The sequence below is a fragment of the Zalophus californianus genome, chromosome 3 (assembly GCF_009762305.2).
Source record: "Zalophus californianus isolate mZalCal1 chromosome 3, mZalCal1.pri.v2, whole genome shotgun sequence".
In the NCBI taxonomy this organism is placed as follows: domain Eukaryota; kingdom Metazoa; phylum Chordata; class Mammalia; order Carnivora; family Otariidae; genus Zalophus; species Zalophus californianus.
The window spans coordinates 79,242,646-79,264,340 of NC_045597.1; the positions used below are offsets into that span (position 1 = coordinate 79,242,646).

General features: G+C 38.3%; 1 protein-coding gene across 4 annotated transcripts in view; it reads left to right on the top strand.

The window, feature by feature from the left end:
* Window positions 1–11,666: 11,666 nt before the first annotated feature.
* The window catches only part of XPO4 (exportin 4), a 117,290-nt gene continuing 107,261 nt past the window's right edge, over window positions 11,667–21,695 (top strand). Inside the window, exons 1-2 of one of the 4 annotated variants that reach the window (XM_027590102.1) lie at window positions 11,667–12,007; window positions 14,663–14,706. Coding sequence is in view for 2 of the 4 variants with exons in the window: in XM_027590103.1 (XP_027445904.1) it covers window positions 11,939–12,007 (69 nt within the window). In the remaining 2 variants the exon portion in view is untranslated. The remainder of the gene's footprint in view (window positions 12,008–14,662; window positions 14,707–21,695) is intronic. The other 3 variants (XM_027590103.1, XM_027590100.1, XM_027590101.2) reach the window with 3 other exon arrangements.

A 21,695-nucleotide genomic window follows, 5' to 3' on the forward strand; every position in this document is an offset into this window, starting at 1 on the left:
AGCTACATCTAAACTGTGGATGTTCATATAGTGAGGCTGACTTACGTAAGCTGGATGGCACCTGATGTGGAGATTTGCGCACCAATGGGTCTCGCGATCACAAGTGACAGGGATTTAATGATGACAGTGGGCAGCTGGTCCAGAGTGGTCTTTCCCAAGCTTGTCTTTCACTTGGAAACACTTTAAATGTTCAATTCCTGGCAATTCCTTTATTTTTCATAAGAGCGTATTAGACTGTAATTTTTGTTTTATTTTTATCATTTGAAAATGTGGCATTTTAATTTTTAAAAATTAAAATTATGTTCCCCTCAGTAATCTGAACATTCAAAAAAATCAAGCATTAAACCAATTAAGATGAAAGGGGGAAAAAAACCTCATTGATGAGTCCAAAGAGCTTTTGTATATGTGGGTTATATTTATTGGTATCTACTATGTAAAGAAATTAAAATTGAGAAATGATTATTATTGTTATTTTCTTTAGGGAAAGAGAGAGAGAGAGAGAGAGAGGATGAGCAGGGGAGGAGGGCCAGAGGGAGAGGGAGACAGAGAATCCTATCAGGCTCCATGCTGGGCATGATCTCAGGGCTTGATGTCACCACCCTGCGATCGTGACCTGAGCTGAAATTAAGAGTTGGAAGCTTAACCAACTGAACCACCCAGGAGCCCCAAAATTGAGAAATTAAAGAAATACTAATTTATTTTTTATTTTTTTAATAAATATTTTAAAACAAAAAATTTAGTGAGGAGTGACATTGTTTTTACATTTTTACAAGTTTCTTTAATGTCTGACTTAATAGAAGAACTACATTCTCATATGTGTCTCTACATTCAATGCACAGGGACATCACATATGCAGCCTTTGGAAAACCCTACTGTTGACACTGACAGAAAGAGAGTAAAAAGGCAAATAATATTTTAGTTTTATTATGAAAATATTTTTTTCCAATTATTTTATTTGTTTAAGCAAAATCATCAAATTTCACATGAAAAATGGGATGTTTATATTGATCTTTTAAAAAAGAAATTCAATTGTGGTAAAAAAAAACCCATAGGAACATAAAATTTACCATCTTAACCATTTTTAAGTATTCAATTCAGTAGTGTTAAGTATATTAACAGTGTTGTGCAACAGATCTCTAGAACTTTTCTTTTTTTTTAAAGATTTTATTTATTTGAGAGAGAGAGAGAATGAGAGATAGAAAGCACGAGAGGGAAGAGGGTCAGAGGGAGAAGCAGACTCCCTGCTGAGCAGGAAGCCCGATGTGGGACTCGATCCCGGGACTCCAGGATCATGACCTGAGCCGAAGGCAGTCTCTTAACCAACTGAGGCACCCAGGCGCCTCTAGAACTTTTCAATCTTAAAAAACAGAAACTCTGTGCCCCCAACCATCAGGCAGCCATCACTCTACTTTCTGTTTCTATGAGTTTGACTACTTTAGGTACCCCCTGTAAGTGGAATCATACAGTATTTGTCTTTTTCTTTTATTTATTTATTTTTAAAAATTTTATTTATCTGTTTCAGAGAGAGAGACAGAGCGAAAGAGAGAAAGCATGAGCAGGGGGAGGGGCAGAGGAGGAGGTCGAGAGGGAGGGAATCTCAAGCGGACTCCACAGTGAGCACAGAGCTGGATGCAGGGTTCTATCCCACGACCCTGAGATCAGGGCCTAAGCTGAAACCAAGAATTGGATGCTTAACTGACTGAGCCATCCAAGTACCCCAGTATTTGTCTTTTTCTAACTGGCTTATTTCACCTGGCATGTCTTCAAGGTTCATCCATGTTATAGCATGTATCAGAATTTGCATCCATCCATCCACCTATTTATTTATTTATATTTATGTATTTATTTCAGAGAGAGAGTGTGTGAGTGGGGGATGGGATGGAGGGAGAAGAAGAGAGGAAGCAGACTCCCCACTGAGCAAGGGGCCCTATAGAGGGCTCAATCTCCAGACCCAGAGATCATGATCAGAGCCAAAACTAAGAGTCAGATGCTCAATCGACTGAGCCACCTACGTGCACCCCAGAATTTGCATCCTTTTAAAGGCTGATTAATATTTCACTGTATGTCTGTACTACATTTTGTTTATCCATGCATCCACTTTCTTCCAAGAGTTTTACAGTTTTAGGTCTTCAATCCATTTTAAGTTAACTTTTGTATATGGTGTAAGAGAGTTCAACCTAATTCTTTTTTGTCCCCAGCTTTATAGCGATATAATTGACTTATAACATTGTGCAAGTTTAAGGTGTACAACATGGTGATTTTATATATATATCTTTATATGCATATGTAATGTTGCAAAATGATTACCACAATAAAGTTACTTAACACATCCAGAGTGCCTGGGTGGCTCAGTCCTTAAGCCTCTGCCTTCAGCTCAGGTCATGATCCCAGGGTCCTGGGATTGAGCCCCACATCGGGCTCCCCGCTCTGCGGGAAGCCTGCTTCTCCCTCTTCCACTCCCCCTGCTTGTGTTCCCTCTCTCACTGTCTCTCTGTCAAATAAATAAATAAAATCTTAAAAAAAAATAATAAGTTACTTAACACATCCATCCCTCACATAGTTACAATTTGTGTGTGCGAGTGTGTGCATGTCCAACTTCCTTTTTTTTTTTTTTTTTTTTTGCATGTTTTTCCATCCCGTTTACCCAACTCTGTTTGTTGAAAACACTGTCCTTTCCCCATTGAATGGTCTTGGCACTCTTGTCAAAAATCATTTGGGGTGCCTGGGTGGCTCAGTCAGATGAGCATCTGACTTTTGGTTTTGGCTCAGCTCCTGATCTCAGGGTCGTGAGGTTGAGCCCCGCATCAGGCTCTGGAGCCTGCTTGGGATTCTCTCTCCCTAGCCCTTCGCCCCTCCCTCTCCGCCTTGCTCGCACTCTTTCAAAAAAAAAAAAAAAAATCATTTGACCACATATATGAAGGCTCATTTCTGGGCTCTCTATTCTATTGTGTTGATTTACATGTCTCTTCGTGCTAGTACCACACTGTTTTGATTATTACAGCTTTGTGATTAAGTTTTGAAATCAGAAAGTGTGAGTCCTTCAACTTTGCTCTTTTCAAGATTGCTTTGGCTATTTGGGATCCCATGCGATTCCATATGACTTTTAAAGAATGGATTTTTCTATTTCTGCAAAAAAATGTCATTGGGATTTTGATAAGGATTGCATCAAATCTGTACATCACTTTGGGTATTACTGACATCTTAATAATAATGGGTATTCCAATCCGTGAACATGGGATGTCTTCCCATTTATCTGTGTCTTCTTTCTTTCAACAAGGTTTTGTGGTTTTTAGTGTATAAATCTTTCATCACCCCCTTGGTTAAGTTTATTCCTAATTTCTTTACTCTTTTTGATGTTATTGTAAATGAAGTTATTTTCTTAATTTCCTTTTCAGATAGTTCATTGTTAGTACATAGCAATGCAACTGAGTTTTTATTGTTGACTTTTTATCCTGCAACTTTGTTGAATCTTTAGGGTTTTCTATATCTAACATCATGACATCTGTGCACAGAGATAATTTTACTTCTTTCTCTCTAATTTGGGTGCTTTTTAATTCTTTTCTTTTGCCTAATTGCTCTGGCTAGAACTTCTAGTACTATGTTGAACAGCAGTGGTGAGAGCTGGCATATAGTTGGATCCTGTTTTTTTGTTTGTTTTTTTGTTGTTGTTTGGATTCTGGTTTTGTTTGTTTTTTTGTTTGTTTTGTTTTTTTAGTACATTCAGCCAATCTGTGTCTTTTGATTGGGGATTCGTTTACCTTTGAAGTATTTATTGATGGGAAAGGACTTACTATTGCCATCCGAAAATAGTTTTGACCTGTAGATGCTCTGAGGGGATCTTAGGGACCTACTGGGTATTCTGGGACCTACTAGGCATCCCTGGGCCACACTTTGAGAATAGCTGGTATTTTAACAGTGTGCTTATGTTGACAAGATGTTTATGCCTTAACAAATGGTTTTGCAAAAACACCTGATGGTCTCTTGGTAAATACAAAAACAAACCAATATGCATGGTTCAATTAATGTGAAAAGATTTTTAAAAATTCAAACACTATATTATGGGTTGTACAAACATAAGGAATCTGATAGTAGTCCCAGATTACTTTGCCATATTTCATGATTTAACAGTGAGAGGATTCAGATAATGTACTAAACTGCAATAAGTCAACTTTTTTTCCGCAGGAGGTATAAATTTCAAGTTACTGAATATCTGAGCACCCAGTTGTGCACTATCAACTGATAAAGCAAATGTCAATACATTTCTAAAATAAGCTTTTCTCCCAAATTTTTATTTAAATTCTAGTTAGTTAACATACAGTGCAATATTGGTTTCAGAAGTAGAATTCAGTGGTTCATCACTTACGTACAACACTTTGTGCTCCTCATAACAAGTGCCCTCCTTAATACCCATCCCCCACCCACCTCCCTCTCTCAACCCTCAGTTTATTCTCTGTTGTTAAGAGTCTTTTATGGTTTGTTTCCCTCTCTCTTTTTAATTTTTTTCCCTTCCCATATGTTCATGTTTTGTTTCCTAAATTCCACACATGAGTAAAATCATATGGTATTTGTCTTTCTCTGACTGACTGACTTCACTTAGCATAATACACCCTAGCTCCATCCATGTTTTTACAAATGGAAGATTTCATTCTTTCTGATGGCTGAATAATACCCCATTGTGTGTATATATATATATATATATATATATATATATATATATATATACCACATCTTCTTGATCCATTCATCTGTTGATGGACATCTGGGCTCTTTCCACAGTTTGGTTATTGTGGACATTGCCGCTAAACATTGGGGTGCATATGCCCCTTTGGATCACTGTGCTTGTATCCTTTGGTTAAATACCTAGTAATGCAATTGCTGGATCATAGGGTCATTCTATTTTTAACTTTTTGAGGAACCTCCACACTGTTTTCCAGAGTGGCTGCAACAGTTTGCATTCCCACCAGTAGTGAAAGAGGGTTCCCCTTTCTCCTCATCCTCACCAACACCTGTTGTTTCTTGCATTGTTAATTTTAGCCATTCTGACAGGAGTGAGGTGGTATCTCATTGTGGTTTTGATTTGCATCTCCCTGATGATGAGTGATGTTGAGCATCTTCTCATGTGTGTGTTAGCCATTTGGATGTCTACTTTGGAAAAATGTCTATTCATATCTTCTGCCCATTTCTTATCTGATTATTTGTCATTGAGTTTGATAGGTTCTTTATAGATTTTAGATACTTACCCTTTACCAGATACATCATTTGCAAATATCTTCTCCCATTCTATAGGCTGCCTTTTAGTTTTGTTGATTGTTTCCTTTGCTGTGCAGAAGTTTTTATCTTGATGAAGTCCCAATAGTTCATTTTTGCCTTTGTTTCCCTTGCCTCCAGCAACATGTCTGATAAGAAGTTGCTACAGCCAAGGTCAAAGAGGTTACTGCCTCAAAATCCTCCAAGATTTTCCTGTCTCACATGTAGCTTTTTCATGCATTTTGAATTTATTTTTGTGTATGGTGTAAGAAAGTGGTCGAGTTTCATTCTTCTGCATGTTGCAGTCCAGTTTTCCCAACACCATTTGTTGAAGAGACTGTCTTTTTTCCACTGGATATTCTTTCCTGCTTTGTGGAAGATTAGTTGACCAGATAGTTGTGGGTTCATTTCTGAGTTCTCTATTCTGTTCCATTGATCTTTGCATCTGTTTTTGTGCCAGTACCATACTGTCTTAATGACTACAGTTTTGTAATATAGCCTGGAGTCTGGAATCATGATGCCTCCAGCTTTGCTTTTCTTTTTCAGGGTTGCTTTGGCTATTTAGTGTCTTCTCTGGTTCCATACAAATTTTAGGATTATTTGTTCCAACTCTGTGAAAAATGCTGGTATTTTGATAGGGATTGCTTTAAATGTGGAGACTGCTTTGGGTAGTATAGACATTTTAACATTGTTTAGACATTGTTCTTCCAATCCGTGGGCATGGAATGTTTTTCCATTTCTTTGTGTCCTCTACAATTTCTTTCATAAGTGTTCTATAGTTTTTTTTTTTAAAGATTTTACTTATTCATTTGAGACAGAGAGATACAGAGAGAGAGAGAGAGAGCATGAGCAGGGAGAGAGGCAGAGGGAGAAGCAGGCTCCCTGCTGAGCCAGGAGCCAGATGTGGGGCTCGATCCCAGGACCCTGGGATCATGACCTGAGCCAAAGGCAGACGCTTAACGACTGAGCCACCCAGGCGCCCCAGTGTTCTATAGTTTTCAGAGTACAGATCTTTTGCCTCTTTGGTTACATTTATTCCTAGGTATCTTATGTTTTTTGGTACAATTGTAAATGGGATTGATTCCTTGATTTCTTTTTCTGCTGCTTCATTATTGGTGTGTAGAAATGCAAGAGATTTCTGTACATTGATTTTATATCCTGCAACTTTGCTGAATTCAGGTATCAGTTCTAGCGATTTTTTGGTGGAGTCTTTCAGGTTTTCTACAGAGTATTATGTCGTCGGCAAATAGTGAAAGTCTGACTTCTTCCTTGCTGATCTGGATGCCTTTTATTTTTTTGTTGTCTGATTGCTGAGGCCAGGACTTCCAGTACTATGTTAAATAGTAATGGTGAGAGTGGACATCCCTGTCTTTTTCCTGACTGAAGAGATTTTTCCCATTGAAGATGATATTAACTGTGGGTGTTTCATATATGTCTTTTATGATGTTGAGGTGTGTTCCACCTATACCTGTTTTGTTGAGGATTTTTATCAAGAATGGATATTGTATTTTGTCAAATGCTTTTTCTGCATCTATTGAGAGGATCAAATGGTTCTTATCCTTTCTTTTATTAATGTGGTGTATCACGTTGATTGATTTACAAATATTGAACTAAAATAAGCTTTCTTAAAAAGGAAAAGCTTCAGACTTTCTATAGGCAGTTTTGCTTTACTTCTCTGGCAGTTTTCTTTACTTGTTTCCTATTTCAAGTATGGCACAGATTTTTAATACAGTCTTTAGAGTATACAAAACTGAAAAAGTTGACATGATACCTTGAAATGTATCTACTTAAGCTATAATAATTCCAAGTGACTTAGTCTTTACCTGGAAGCAGAATCCTAGAGTTGAAAGCATGGAGTATTGGGCTAGGAAGGCTGGGCTGAAATCCCAGTTCTACTATTTCTGAGGCAAGTAACTAAGTTGTTATATGCCTCAATTTCCTTATCCAAAATTTGTGACAATAATAGCCTAATTATTGTATCACAGAGTTATTGGGAAGATTGAAGGAGTTAATAGATGAAAACAGCTAAAAAAAAAAAAGAAAACAGCTTAGTGTCCTTTATGTAGTAATTGTATGTAAACATTAACCACCATGTTGTAGTATCCTCCAATTGTTTGGAAGGTTTACTATTTTGCAATATGCAAATTCTTATATACTTAAATAATCTATATGTTGTCTATGATTCTCAGACACCAACTGTGTGTCCTACAATTCAATTCTTTTTTTTTTAAGATTTTATCTATTTATTTGACACAGGATCTATTTATTTGACACACACAGAGAGAGACAGAGAGAGAGATCACAAGCAGGGGGAGTGGTAGAGGGAGAAGTGGGCTTCCTGCTCAGCAGGGAGCCTCATGTGGGGCCCGATCCCAGGACCCTGGGACCATGACCCGAGCTGAAGGCAGATGCCCAACTGACTGAGCCACCCAGGCACCCCTATTCAATTCTTTTTTTAAAAGATTTTATTTATTTGAGAGAGAGTTGAGAGAGAGAGCATGAGTGAGCAGAGGGAGGAGAGGGAGAAGCAGGACTTCCACTGAGCAGGAAGCCTAATGTGGGCTTGATCCCAGGAAGACGCTTAAGGGACTGAGCCACCCAGGTGCCCCTACAATTCAATTCTGATATTAACTACTCAGAATTAGTGCAGACCCCACAAATTAAGGGCTCAATCCCATAAGACTGCCTCCACTTTAGATGTCTGTTTCAAGTCTTAGGGACAACCCATACTTTTGACCCACTGGCTATAAATCAGGGATTCCCACAACCCCCTGCTCAGGTTTAATAATTTGCTAGAATGGCTCACAGATCTCAGGAAAACATTTTACTTACATTTACCCAGTTTATTATAAAGGATACAAGTGAACAGCCAGATGAAGAGGTACATAGGACAAGGTAAAGAAGGGTCTCCATCACAGGAACCTCTGTCCCTGTGGAGTTGGGGTGTGTCATTGCAGGTGGATACATTCACCAAGTTGGAAGCTCAGCAAATCTCACTGTTAAAAAAGTTTTTATAGTGTTCAATATCCAGCACACCTTCTCCTTCCTGAAGGTTGGAGAGTGGGTCCAAAACCAAAGGAACCAAAGCTTCCTACCCTTTGCTCATTCAGGTGACCAGCCCCATCATGGGGCCATCTGGGGGCCCCACCCTGTCACCGCATTAGCATAAACTCAGGTGTGATTGGAGGAGGCTTGTTATGATTAAGGGAAGACACTTCTGTCACTCAGGAAATCCAAGGGTTTTAGGAGCTTCTTGCCAGGAACAAGGAACAAAGCCCAAATGAATTTCTTTTATTGTACCACAGTTGGAAAGGAGTGAGAGAAAATGAATTAATTAACTGCTGCTATTTTATTTTTTTAACTGCTGTTATTTTAAATAGTCTTATCTCAAACTTTTCAGAAGCAAAGACCATGACTTCAATTTCAATTGTCCTACAGTATCAACCATTGTGCCAAATAAGTAATCAATTCATAACAGTAATATTTTGCATTCATAGAATGCTTCATAGCTTTACAAAGTCATCTCGATGTATTATCTTTGAATCTCACACACTTGTGATGGTCAACATTTTACAGATGATCAAACTGAGATCCTGAGATGTTAAGTTACTTAGCCAGTAAACATATCTTAGAAGAAGCAGAGATATAATACAAACTCAATTCTTCTGATTTAAATTCCAGTCTTTGTCCACTTCACCAAAGATACTAAACTGTACGACAGGTGACTGGTTCTACCTGGTTTGGTCCTAAATCATTTAATTTGTCTGGGTCTTATTTTCTTCATCTGAGAAATGGATCATTAAAGGATTTTCATTTCCAAATCTTAAGATTCTCTCTAAATTCTCTTCTAGTTTTAAAATATCATTTAAATGATATCATTAAAATATTGTTTAAAATACCACAACAGGGGCGCCTGGGTGGCTCAGATGGCTGGGAGTCTGCCTTCAGCTCAGGTCATGATCCCAGGTCCTGGAATGGAGCCCCGCATCGGAGTCCCTGCTTGGCAGGGAGCCTGCTTCTCCCTCTCCCTCTGCCTGCTGCCCCCCCGCTTGTGTTCTCTCACTCTCCCTGTCAAATAAATAAATAAAAATTAAAAAATAAAATAAAATAAAATACCACAACAGTTGGCTTTTTCTTTGCACTGAAATGTCAACAGTGGAGATAGTCAATAACCATATTTTCACTTTAGAAATATTCCTAGAAAGCCACTAATTTAGGAAAGACACAGCATTTAGTAACATTGGCAAATCCCACTGGTTTCCATTAAAAAAAAAAAAAAAAGCAAACACCAAACACTGATGTTTCTAAGGAAAAGTATGTAATATACTTTACTAATTAGTTTTGTTGAAGATTAAGTAGGGATAATTTTGACTCCCATGACATCATATGTGTTAAAGGAGTACTCTAAAAGTACAGGGGATGTATTTATGAAATGTTCTTGATTTCAGGAACATTTCAACCAGACATCTACTTCTTCTTAGACCATTAACATTTTCTCTCTTAGAAATTATTGGAATGTGCCCAACTTCCTTCTCCTTTTCTATTTCAGGATATGAAAAGCATGTGGGTAGGCTGGAATACTACTTCTTAACCCTCCGTAGGAGAGCATTATTATTGAATAAATCAAGAAATAACAAGAGTCAGGCATCGGAGGGGAGGTTAAGCTAGTAGGTAAATTCTACTGTTTTCCAACATTGAGATTCTACAACTTCATTGTTTACTCCACCCTAAAATTCATGGCTCCCAGTAATATGAGATGTGTATAACCCACTTTATAGAGCCTCTAAATTCAATATAATTTGAAAAGCCTACTCATCTCCACATTTGATAAAATACTTTTTTCCCCTCCTTTTAAAAGGTATCTAGATGCAAAGTTCTTATGTAATTACACAAAACAAATGCTTTGGAACACAAGGTCCAATCTGAAGCATTATAGGCCTCAAACATTTAATGTCACAAACTATTCATTTGCCTATACTTTTGCAGATACATCACTGATCTGCAGTAACGACTCTTCGTAGCAACATTTTGTAATCTTTTTTTGAATTGGTATACTTAGTCAAATATTTATTGTGTGCCTACTATATGTCATGCACTATGATAATCATTTAGTTTCACATAATTCTTAAAATAAAAAAGGCCATTCACTGCATTTTGGTTAACTTCACCTTTTTATAATGAAATAAAAGGCACTTCCTTTGTTTCTCAAGCAATAAAAACCTGGCTAATTCACTTTCTCAACTCCCAAGTTGTAGAGATATCAAATACAAGAAACGTGTTGTTTGTTTGTTTGTTTACAACCTGTTTTCCAATGGAGAAAATAATGCAATTCTGTTGCAGTGACATTAAAAACAAAACAAAAAAGCCACCCTGGGGTGCCTGGGTGGGTCAGTTGGTTAAGCCTCTGCCCATCTGCCTTTGGCTCAGGTCATGATCCCAGGGTACCGGGATGGAGCTTCATGGGGCTCCCTGCTCAGCCCCTCACTCATGCTCTCTTACTCTTTCTCAAATAAATAAATAAAATCTTTAAGAAAAAAAATCTCAAAAGTACGGTTTACTTATAACTAGGAAAAATAAATACAGGAAGATTTCAACAGAGGAAAACTTACAAACACTGAAATGAATTTGACTTTCTGCACAGTCCCAGGAATCAGACCAGCACCAAAAGGTCGAAGTCATAGGAAAGTAGATGTCAGCTTAAGAACAAAATAACCCCCTTTCGAACAACTTTTCTAATACTTAAGCTGGTTTGAATACTGAAATATCTTCTTAGGACTACTTGCCTGGAGGTTGTAAAGGAGACTGAAGCACTGGAGGGAAAGCTGAATTACTTTATAAAGTACCTGTCAACATGGATTCCATGACTAACATTGCTATTACGACTTCCTTAAAACCGACAAAACGGGTGACAATGAGCTCTTTATGAATCCAAGAAGCAGGGTAGTCAAGGTTAGGATTCCTGCTTTTTCACTTTCCAATATGACACAGCCCTTGAAAAGAGCTCGCAATGATCTGCTGTCCAAATAAATCTGGGGGAATCTCCTACAGGACCTCCCATTAAGAAAACGAACCTTTCTATCCTGGAATGCTCCCCCCTTTTTTTTGGTAAAGGAGGAACAGAGAATTAGGACTCCGAGAACAGAGATGTCCTGAAAGGCGGCGCACTCCCAGGAGAGGGAGTGGGGAGAGCAGTTCCAAGTGAGATCCTACACTGCGTGGAGCATGGAAGGAAAAGGAAGTCGGGGTGGACGGAGCAAAGAGTGGAGACCAGAGAGCGTGCCGGCGTCTCGGGTAATGCCTGGTGATGGGGTGGGGTGTGTTCACCGTGGAGAGAACCCAGCGGCTCGTGGGCACATGGGCTGAAGAAGCCGAGAGGCTCAGGAGCCTGACAGCACGCATGCGCGGGCCCGCAGCCGCGGCAGTCACCTTCTGGGTCGACCGCCCGGGTCTTGCGCGGCGCCGGACTGCAAGCGTGTCCGGCCCCAACGAGGAGGCCTGACTCACTTTCTTCTCCTTCCCGCCGCCGAAAACCCGGCGGCCAAACCAGGCCCGCTGGGCCCGCGACGCCAGCGTCGACGGCGGCTGCGACGGCCTCTGGGAGCGCGTGAGGCTCCGGGGTCGCTGCGGCGATTGGCCGGCCGCGGCGCCCGCTCCCATAATGCAGCGCATGGCGCGTCATTGAAGAGAGACCATGATGGCGGCGGCGCTTGGGCCCCCAGAAGTGATCGCTCAGCTGGAGAACGCGGCCAAAGTTCTAATGGTGAGTACACCGCGACCCCCGCACCCTACCATCTGCGGGCCTCCGGCTGGCCCTGCCGTGCCAGGCCTTCCCGCTCGCTGAGCTGGCGACCGGCAAGGGCCTCCAGGGAGCCCTGGAAGTGGAGGAGGTGGCGGTGGCGTGGCGCAGGATTCTCCATCCTACTTTCCTCCTGCCTTCGTTCCCCTCTCTTCCTGGGGCTGTCCACTTCCCCTAGGTGTCTGGCACTCCGGCCGGGCGACGGAATATGGTACTGAAGGAAAAAGGGTTTCCTATGGCACCGTCTTCACCGTACGCCCTGCCCCGCAGACTGGGTCGAGAGCGAGGCGCGAGGAGTGAGGTCCGGGTCATCCCCGCAGGGCTTTGGTCGGGGGGCAGTGGGTGCGCCGCTGGGAAGTTGGTGCCAGGAAGGAAGGAAGGGATGGTCCAGCTCAGGTGCTGTTAGCAACCCTTGTTCCCTTCGAGCATGCGGGTCCTCAAGCTCTTTCACTGATCTGCAGCTACCTCTGGGGTAACCGCAGCCGCCAGCACGTGGAAGGACCGGCAGGAGGGAGGGAGGGGAATCTTTGGGACCAAGGTCATTGGGGCAAAACTTTATTAAGTACCAAGCTCCCTGTGGGTCGCGCATTAAGGAGAGCTGAATCTAAGGTGCTTGTTGACTTCGTTCTTAACACTATACAGTGAACAGTTTGATGAGTATGTTATTTGCCCAGGGAGTTTGAGAAGGCTGAGTTAAAGGATAAAAAAGTATTCCACGCAGAGAGTAGAAGTAAGGATAAACTATATTCAGTTACTCAGTAAACTGTGTTTGTATTTTCTGGCTCAGTTCTGTTTTTGTAAATTTTGATTTCCATGTTTGTAGATTTTTTTTTTTTTTTTTGGAAATTAGAGGCTCGGTTGATTGCTTGAATTGATCCAGCCTTTCTAAGAATCGAATACAGCTAGCTTCGTTTTATGTATGTATGTATGTATGTATTTAACTAACTTCTTTCCTTTTCGTTTGGTGCTTGGATTGTATGTTCGAGCATCACGTTTAAAAGTATTTGAACTAATTCTAGCATAGTTTGTAGTTCCACTTATCAAGTTTTGTTTTCACACACAACACCAGATAGCTCATGAAATTTAACTAAATTTAGAAGTCTAATAAAAGCAGGGTTTGCTTGCTTCATTATAAGCAAAGCTAAGTGAATCGTTTTGTCACAAAACTGAGTAAAGTTTTCAAACTCTTCCAAGTTAAGTCCAGAAAAAACTAGCTAGTGTTCTCCTTAATTCTCCAGGTTCTTAAAATCCCTGACTTGGTGTTTCCTGAAATATCTGAAAAATTTCTAGGAGCCAGGGACCCTATTTAGACTCTGGAAGGAGTATGTAATCCCAAAAAACACTGCCTTAGTTCTTACATTGATAGGATAAAATTAATGTCTTGCACTAATTAGCACTTGTGTTTGCCAGTACCAGTACCATCCCTCTTCCCTGGCAAAGCTGATTTTATCGTCGGTAAGGGAGTAGCTGAGAAGAATAGCAATAAGTACTGTTTATTGAGTGCATACTACATCCAGCTACTGTGTGTGATGGTTTACATACTTTATTAATCCTTGCAACAGCTTTACAAGGTTGAGAGAGAGTTTAAGTGGCCCAGATTACATAATTACTGAGTTGATGATTTAGGTTCAGAACTCAGATCTGTCTGGCTCTAAAGCTGGGTCTCTTTCTACTCTACCTCACCACCTTTTATATATGTGGATATCCATTTACATACTTTTTAATCTTTCCAGAGAATAGTATTTAAAAAAATGTTATTAAAAATAGGAAATTTGTTTTTGGAAGTTTCCACTTACTAGTCACAAATGTGGACCACAAATGTGTAGGAGTAACAATTACTGCATTATTTCTCGGTATGAAAGCTGAATTCCAATTTATTATTAGTAGTAACAGCTTACATTCAGGAGGTGCTTACTATGTGTGAGGCACTATGCCAGGTGCTACCTTATTTAATTCTTACTAACTATAGGGTGGTAATTATTATTTTCATTTTCATTTTATAGACTAAGGGACTGAAACATGTAAATGCTAGATAATTTATCCAAATTTGCAAGGAAAGTTGTAGAGTGGGGACGCCAACTCAGATTTGTGTGTTACGAGTTTGTGGCTCCTAACCTAAAGGGCAGTGCGACTAGAAAGCAAGTAAATTAATTCATTTGGGGATAGTTAAGATTGTTAAATCTTTAACTATTAAGCATTAGAATATTTTTAAAAAGGACGAATGATTTTAGCACTTACCCATCTGTGGGTCAGATGGGTATCCATCTGAGGAAATCTCATTTGTAGGAAATTGCTATATATTTTAATTGTTAATATGTTTTGGGATTCAAAGTAATTAATGATATTTTTTGCAATCATTTTGCTTAATTTTTCCATTTGGTATCCATATATTTTTTATGAAATTTGGTGTAGAGTTTTAGTGCGCAGAATAATCTCAAGACATCTTTTAGTACAGAGGCCTTAGTCCACAGTGGATATCAGAAGGAAATTGTAAGCAAATTTTTTGGTGCAAACATACATTTTTGGTAATAGGGTTTATAGCTTTTATCAGCATTTCTAAGGAAGTAGAAACCTGAAAAATAAGAACCTAGTCTAAGCATTCTCCCTTCCGTTCTACAGATGGGGAAACTGAGGTTCAAAGAGGTAGAAGTGACTTGCCGAAGGTAGGTCACAGAACAAATTAGTGAGAAGAGTGATCCAGAACCTAGATCACCAGACTCCTATTTCGGAACTTAAAAAATTTTTTACTCAGCCATGTTGCTTCTCAAAGTCAACATATTATAATACCATAAATGTTACATTTTATTGCTTGATGGGAAATTTTGAAATGTGATTTTGGATATTATAGTTGCTTCATTGTAAATATCTGTATTCAGTCCTATTTAGGTTATTGGATAAGCTGCCAAATAGTGTATTAGACCTTTAGAATGAAAAGGATTTTTATTGATTTTATAGATCTCAACACAGTGATTCTCCCTCTGCCTCAAGTAGTAACAGGGAGTATTTTCTGTAGATGCTTGCAAATACTGCTTAATCTTCTGATTCAAGACAGTGAGGTTACTTGCTAGAAAATAAATTTGAAGGTGAAAAAACTAGAATGAGGATGGACTTTTGTAGGTTAGCAGCTGTGCAAGTGAAGTTACCTATTCTGAAAGCATTGTGCAGATGGAAAATTATTTAAATAGGTCCTGAACATTTCTTCTGCAAAAAAGATTCCATTTATTGGCTTTTGCTTAAGATACCTAACCCTAAATTTTTGAGAGTATGTTAAATATATACTAGAGTAAGTAAAGTTGACCACACTTCAGTGCTAACATTCTTATTAGTGAGAGTCTTCTCTCTGACTGCATGAATTTAGTAGGTTACATTACAGACCTGAAAATTTGGTGTTGTAGACACATTTTCTGTTATTTAAAATATAGCAGTAGTACTGGAACATATTTTAAAGTATAGCACACAAATACACAATAAAAAATGAATCTCCCTCTTCTTCCTTTCCCCTCTCAGTCCCCCTTCCCTAAGCAGTCTGTATTAAGTTTGAATATGCCTTTTTTTTCCTGTGCTTTTATAATACACATTATATAGTTTTTCTTTTTTTTTTACATGAATGAGAATACTATAAATATCTGTAATTTAAAAAATTTTGCAGATACATTTCTGAATAGTAAGAAATTCAAGTTGTGCAGAAAGGTGTATAGGGGAAGGTAAAAGTTCCCTAAGCTCCCATTGCCTTTTCAGACATGGCTGTTTCTTGAGTACGCATTTTAAAAATCTCTAGGCGGGGCACCTAGGTGACGCAGTTGGTTAAGCATCCCACTCTTGATTTCCGCTCAGGTCATGATCGAGCCCTGAGTTGGTGTCCGTGTTCAGGGCAGAGTTGGCTTGAGATTCTCTCCCTTTCCCTCTGCCCCACGTGTGTGTGTGTGTGTGTGTGTGTGGGTGTGTGAGTGTGTATGTGTATGCGTATGCGTATGCATGCGTGCACATACACACTCTTGAATGAATCTAAAAAAAATCTCTAGGCATATAAGAGCATACATACATCATTTTTATTTTTTATTTTTCCATTTGGTTTCTTTTTATACCATGTCAATATTTATTTGTGGATAATTATAAATCAGTAGGACCAGCATAAAAGTAACACAGCGTCTACAGTGCTGATAGCAATTTTACGATTATAAACACATCCAACATAGAGAGTACTTAGGGCTGGTAGGCCCCAAGGTTAACAAAATCATGTCTGAATCTCACAGAGATGATCATTCTCTCGCAGCTGGCACCAAGGGTGACAGGGACCTTGTTCTGAGGCTGCGTAACTGCCCCCGCCTTCAAGAAGTACACACAACATTTTTAAAATGTATATTTTTACATTAATGAAATTGTGTAATCCATATCTTCCTGTGCCTTTCTTTATTCACCTCCCTGTGGATGGATTGTAAAGGAAGTTTATTTTCATTTTGTGTGTGTGCATGAATAGATATAAAATGTAGGATGTGTTTTAATTTTAGAGACATCATAATGGAAAAGTTTAGTGTTCTTTTAGTATTAATAGCATATTTGTTTGAACAGTAAACCTGAAAAATGCTTTATTTATTTTCTTGAATTTCTTGAATTTCCTATTTTGTTTTCCTGGCTTGCTTGAGCTGTTAGGGATTGTCCTTTGTGAGTGTGTGTAGTGCTAATATAAGATGTTGCAGAGTACATATGTTAACTGATACTTCAAAGAAAAATAATTTGTTATAATTGTTTTAAAACCAAAATGGATTTAGTAAGTGTAAATGCAGCTTTAATTAGAGCGATTTTATGATTGGTTATCATGGTTTTTATTGTAGTGGAATCTGGTTATTATTTTGAAAGCATCTGCAAAATTGTAGTGAGATATAAAAAGTTCTTATTTTATTCTCACATCAATCCTGTGAAGTAAATAGAAGAGATATTAAACTTTATAAAGAAAATCTGAGATTCAGAGATGGTAAGTGATTTGCCTGTGGTCCCATAGCTGGTTTGGATTTGGAGTTAAGTCTGACCATTCATTCATTCTAGAGCATTTCTTCCATATGTATTTGCTAGGCATAATGCTGTGTATGCTAAGGAGATAGGAGAAAGACATTTTTTCAAGGAGAGCATAGTGTAATGGAGAAAGGCAAAACTATTAATAAGCAGTTGTTAGGTAACATAATGGAAGTATATACTAGTGCTCTGAGAGTACAGAGGAGGGACATCTATCTCAGACTGAGTTGCAGACCTAGAAAAGGGCTTCTTGGAACAGGAGATCCTTAAGCAGAGTAGTCAATGAAGGACAAGTTGGAGTTTTCCAGTTGGGTGAGGGGTATCCCAAGTAGAGGGATATATTTGTATGAAGGCCTGAGAAAACCAAATGCCATATGCTTGGGGAGTATTTGAGCATTTATTTATTTATTTATTTAAGATTTATTTATTTTAGGGGCGCCTGGGTGGCTCAGTCGTTAAGTGTCTGCCTTTGGCTCGGTTCATGATCCCAGGGTCCTGGGATCGAGCCCCGCATCAGGCTCCTGGTCAGCGGGAAGCCTGTTTCTCTCCTTCTGCTCCTGCTTGTGTTCCCTCTTTCGCTATGTCTCTCTCTGTTAAATAAATGAATAAATAAAATCTTTAAAAAAAATTATTTATTTTAGAGAGAGCATGAGTGGGGGGAGGGGCAGAGGGAGAAGGAGAGAAGCACAGTCCCTGCTGAGTGTGGAGCCCAATGAGGCAGGGCTCTATCCCATGATCGGAGCTGAAACAAGAGTAGGGCGCTCAACTGACTCAGCCGCTCTTATGTATAAGGTGCAATGCTTTTATTTTTTTGTAATCAATAATGAACATGTCATGAATTTAAGAATTTTGATTGTAGCATTTCTTATTGGAAAGATGCATTATATTAAGCATTTTTCTTTCTTTTTTAAGATTTTATTTATTTGAGATACGGATAGAGATAGTGAGAGGAGAGGGAGAAGCAGGCTCCCTGCTGAGCAGGGAGCCCAACACTGGGCTTAATCCCAGGACTCCAGGATCATGACCTAAGCTGAAGGCAGACACTTAACCGACTGAGCCACCCAGGTGCCCCCATTTTTATTTGTTTCAATTTTGTCTTTTAGTCTCTGTTGTGGCACTAGATATTAGAATACTGGCACTAATAGTTTTTTTTTCCAAAAACTAGTTAGTGGGGAATTTTTATTTAAAGTTCAATTAAATGTGTATTTTGCAGTTGGACTTGTGTCATACTCCACTAATTGGAACATGACCAGTGATCCAGAGAAATGTGAAAAGACCTTTGAAATCATCCATAGATACCTAAAATTTAACACCCTTTCATGATTAAAAATTCAATAAACTAGGAATTGACTTAAAAAATACAGTAAAGTTCTTTCAAACCACTAGCAAATGGTGATATTCTTACAAGTAAAATAAGGAGTTGTAATATAATTATTACTTAACACTTGGAGGGCCTAGCTGATACAGTAAGATAAGAAAAAGGAGTAAGTGCAAATATTGGAAAGAAAAGTAAAAACGATAATTATTTGCAGATGATATCCAGAAAAAAAATCCAAGGAAATTAAACTGTTAGAACTATTAGAATAGTGGGACACCTGGGTGGCTCAGTTGCTTGAGCATCTGCCTTCGGCCCAGGTCATTGTCCCAGGGTCCCGGGATCAAGTCCCGTATCTGGCTCCTTGCTCAGTGGGGAGCCTGCTTCTTACTCTGCCTGCTCTGCCTGCCACTCCCCTGCTTGTGCTCTCTCTCTCTCTGACAAATAAATAAAATCTTAAAAAAAAAAAAACTATTAGAATAGTTATTTGGTCACGTGGCTAGATATAAGACGTAAACCAATTGTGAGATTTCTTTTATATCAACGGTGATCAAGTTAAAATTGGAAAAAAAGACCTCATTCCTTCAGTTATAAAAACTGTAGGAATAAATTATAGAACACTATAAACATGCAACTTTTTATGAAAAAAAGTATATAGCTTATTTGAAGAATACAAAAGGAAATCTGAATTAGATGAAGGCTGTGTTCCTCAATTCAAAGAATTAATTTGATAAGGTGGCAATTCCTCCCTCATTAATCTATAAATTGAATGTAATATCAATCAAAATCTTTCTTTCCTCCTCATCCTTTTTTGAGGTGGGAGAAAAATGTGACTAATTAATTAGAAAATATATCTGGAAGAATAGTTGTATGAGAATAACAGCATTTTTTAAAAAGGAAAATGAAGGGTTTGGAGGACTTGATGTACAGTTACTAAAATTTATTCAAAAGGTACAGTAATTGAGGGGCACCTGACTGACTCAATTGGTGGAGCCTGCGACTCCCAAGACCCACATTGTGTGTAGAGATTACTTAAAAATAAAATCTTTGATAAAATAAAATAAATAAACAATTTAAAAAGCTACAGTAATTGAAACACTGTAGTGCTGGCATGGGAAAAGAATAGAAAATTGAAAGAATGGTCCAAAACAGAACTTTGATTAAAATGATATTTCACAGGCGCCTGGGTGGCTCAGATGGTTAAGCGTTTGCCTTTGTCTCAGGTCATGATTCCAGGATCCTGGGATTGAGTCCCGCATCGGGCTCCCTGCTGAGTGGGAGCCTGCTTCTCCCTCTCCCGCTCCCCCTGCTTGTGCTGTCTCTCTCTCTGTCAAATAGATAAAAAAAATCTTTAATAAAATAAAATGGTATTTCACATTGTGAAAGTAACAGATAATGGAAAAACAGACTGCTTTAATGCTAGCAGAGGTATAAAAAGTTAAAACTTTCTAGTAGATAGTTGGTGATAATGTTAGCCTCTGGAACTCAAAAGAAATGTGGGTCTGATATATGGTAGTGTTATTTTTTTTAATGGAAAATCAAAATGGACATGGAAAGAACCTCAAACTGAGGGTAAAAAGTGAACAACAGAATATATGATCTTGTTTTTGCTCTCTAAATAAAAAAAAAATCTTTGCATATATTTGTATATGTATAGAAACAGAATTGGAAGATATATACTAAGTTTTTAAGAATGGGTATCTAGATGATGGCCGGTATCGATGACTGCTACACTTCGGCCAGAGGCTGCACTGCCATGCTGGGGAACTTCGCTGAGGCTACTTTTGATGCCATCTCCAAGACTTACAGCTATCTCACCCCTGACCTCTGGAAGGAGACGGTGTTCACCAAGTCTCCATATAAGGAATTCACTGACCATCTTGTGAAGACCCACACTAGAGTCTCCGTGCAGAGGACCCAGGCTCCAGCTGCGGCTACCACCTTGTTTTATACAAGAAAAATAAAGTGAACTAAAGCTTGTTAAAAAAAAAAAAAAAAAAAAAAAAGGATGGGTATCTAGAGAATGGGATTAGAAGTAGAAAGAATCCTTTCTACATTTCAATAGTTTGAATTTTTTACAATATAAAACATTGAATCACACATAATTAATACGTCATTCTGATAAATTTGAATGTTGCATGTATTTTTAAAATCTATGATTACTTTCTTGACTATTCTATATTTATCTCAAAATTAAAAGCTGTCTCGTGGCTGAGGCTGAATAAAAATTACATTTGTAAGTCAGGTCCCATTTCTGCAGTTTTCTTTAATCAGTGCTAGTTAAGCATAATCTTGCTAGCAAATAAAAGGAAGAAAACTATTTTGAGAAAGCTACTAGAAAACCAATAAACTTTATTTTGGAGAAGGGATATGGATTTATTCTCAGGCCAACTTCTAATTCACTTATAATTGTGGGAAAAATTAGGCACACTATAAAATAACAAAGAGAATATTCTACAGTAGGGGCTTTCAAAGTTTAGAAGGTGCATAATCATTCTTAGGGTGGTTGTTAAAACTGTAGAATGCTATCTTATCTCTAAAGGTTCTGATTTACTAGGCTATGTCTCATTTCATTCTTCCAACTTTAATGGCTTCCACAATAGGGTTCTGAAAGCTCAGCATCGTTGTTGGCCCCTGCCTCATCTTCCAGCCATAAGCCAATTCCTGTCTACTTTCTTTGTTTCCCAGACAGGGCTGGCTACATAATTTGTGGGGCCTCATGTAAAATGAAAATGTGGGGCTCCTTGTTCAAAAAGGGAAGAAGTGCCATTAGAGGCTTTAAAACATAAAGCTTTTTCCTTTATATTTTATACTTACAAAGTATAGTAGGAGTAATGCTTTCTGGATAACAGCAAACTTATAAATTGTAAAAGTATTTTGGTATAATTTTACGTAATATAATAAATAACATGTGGAATCTTGATTGGTCATAAGATATTTTTGGCTTTTCTACAAATTTATTAGGTCATCAAAATTTTTACTTTTAGCCAGTTCGTTTTCAGTTGGTATAATTGAAGGTGATGTCAGTTGCTCTTGGCAAATGCAAGTTTGTAAATTTTTGGTAATAATTTTGAATAGGACCTTTCTATTGATGCAACTATTACTAGAGTTATATTTTATAGGTTGTGACAACTTTGGGATAAATTTCTGGTTAATTATTTACAAATATAAATTTTAGAGCTATGATTCTTACAGAACTTTTTTTTAAAGACTTCATACTGAATTTAGTTTTAGATGTAACTTTATACAATATTTTAATGTTTCTTTTAACAATTCTTGTTACTTGTAGAGGTCATAGAAGAAACCAAAAGTAGCTTGCTTAATGAT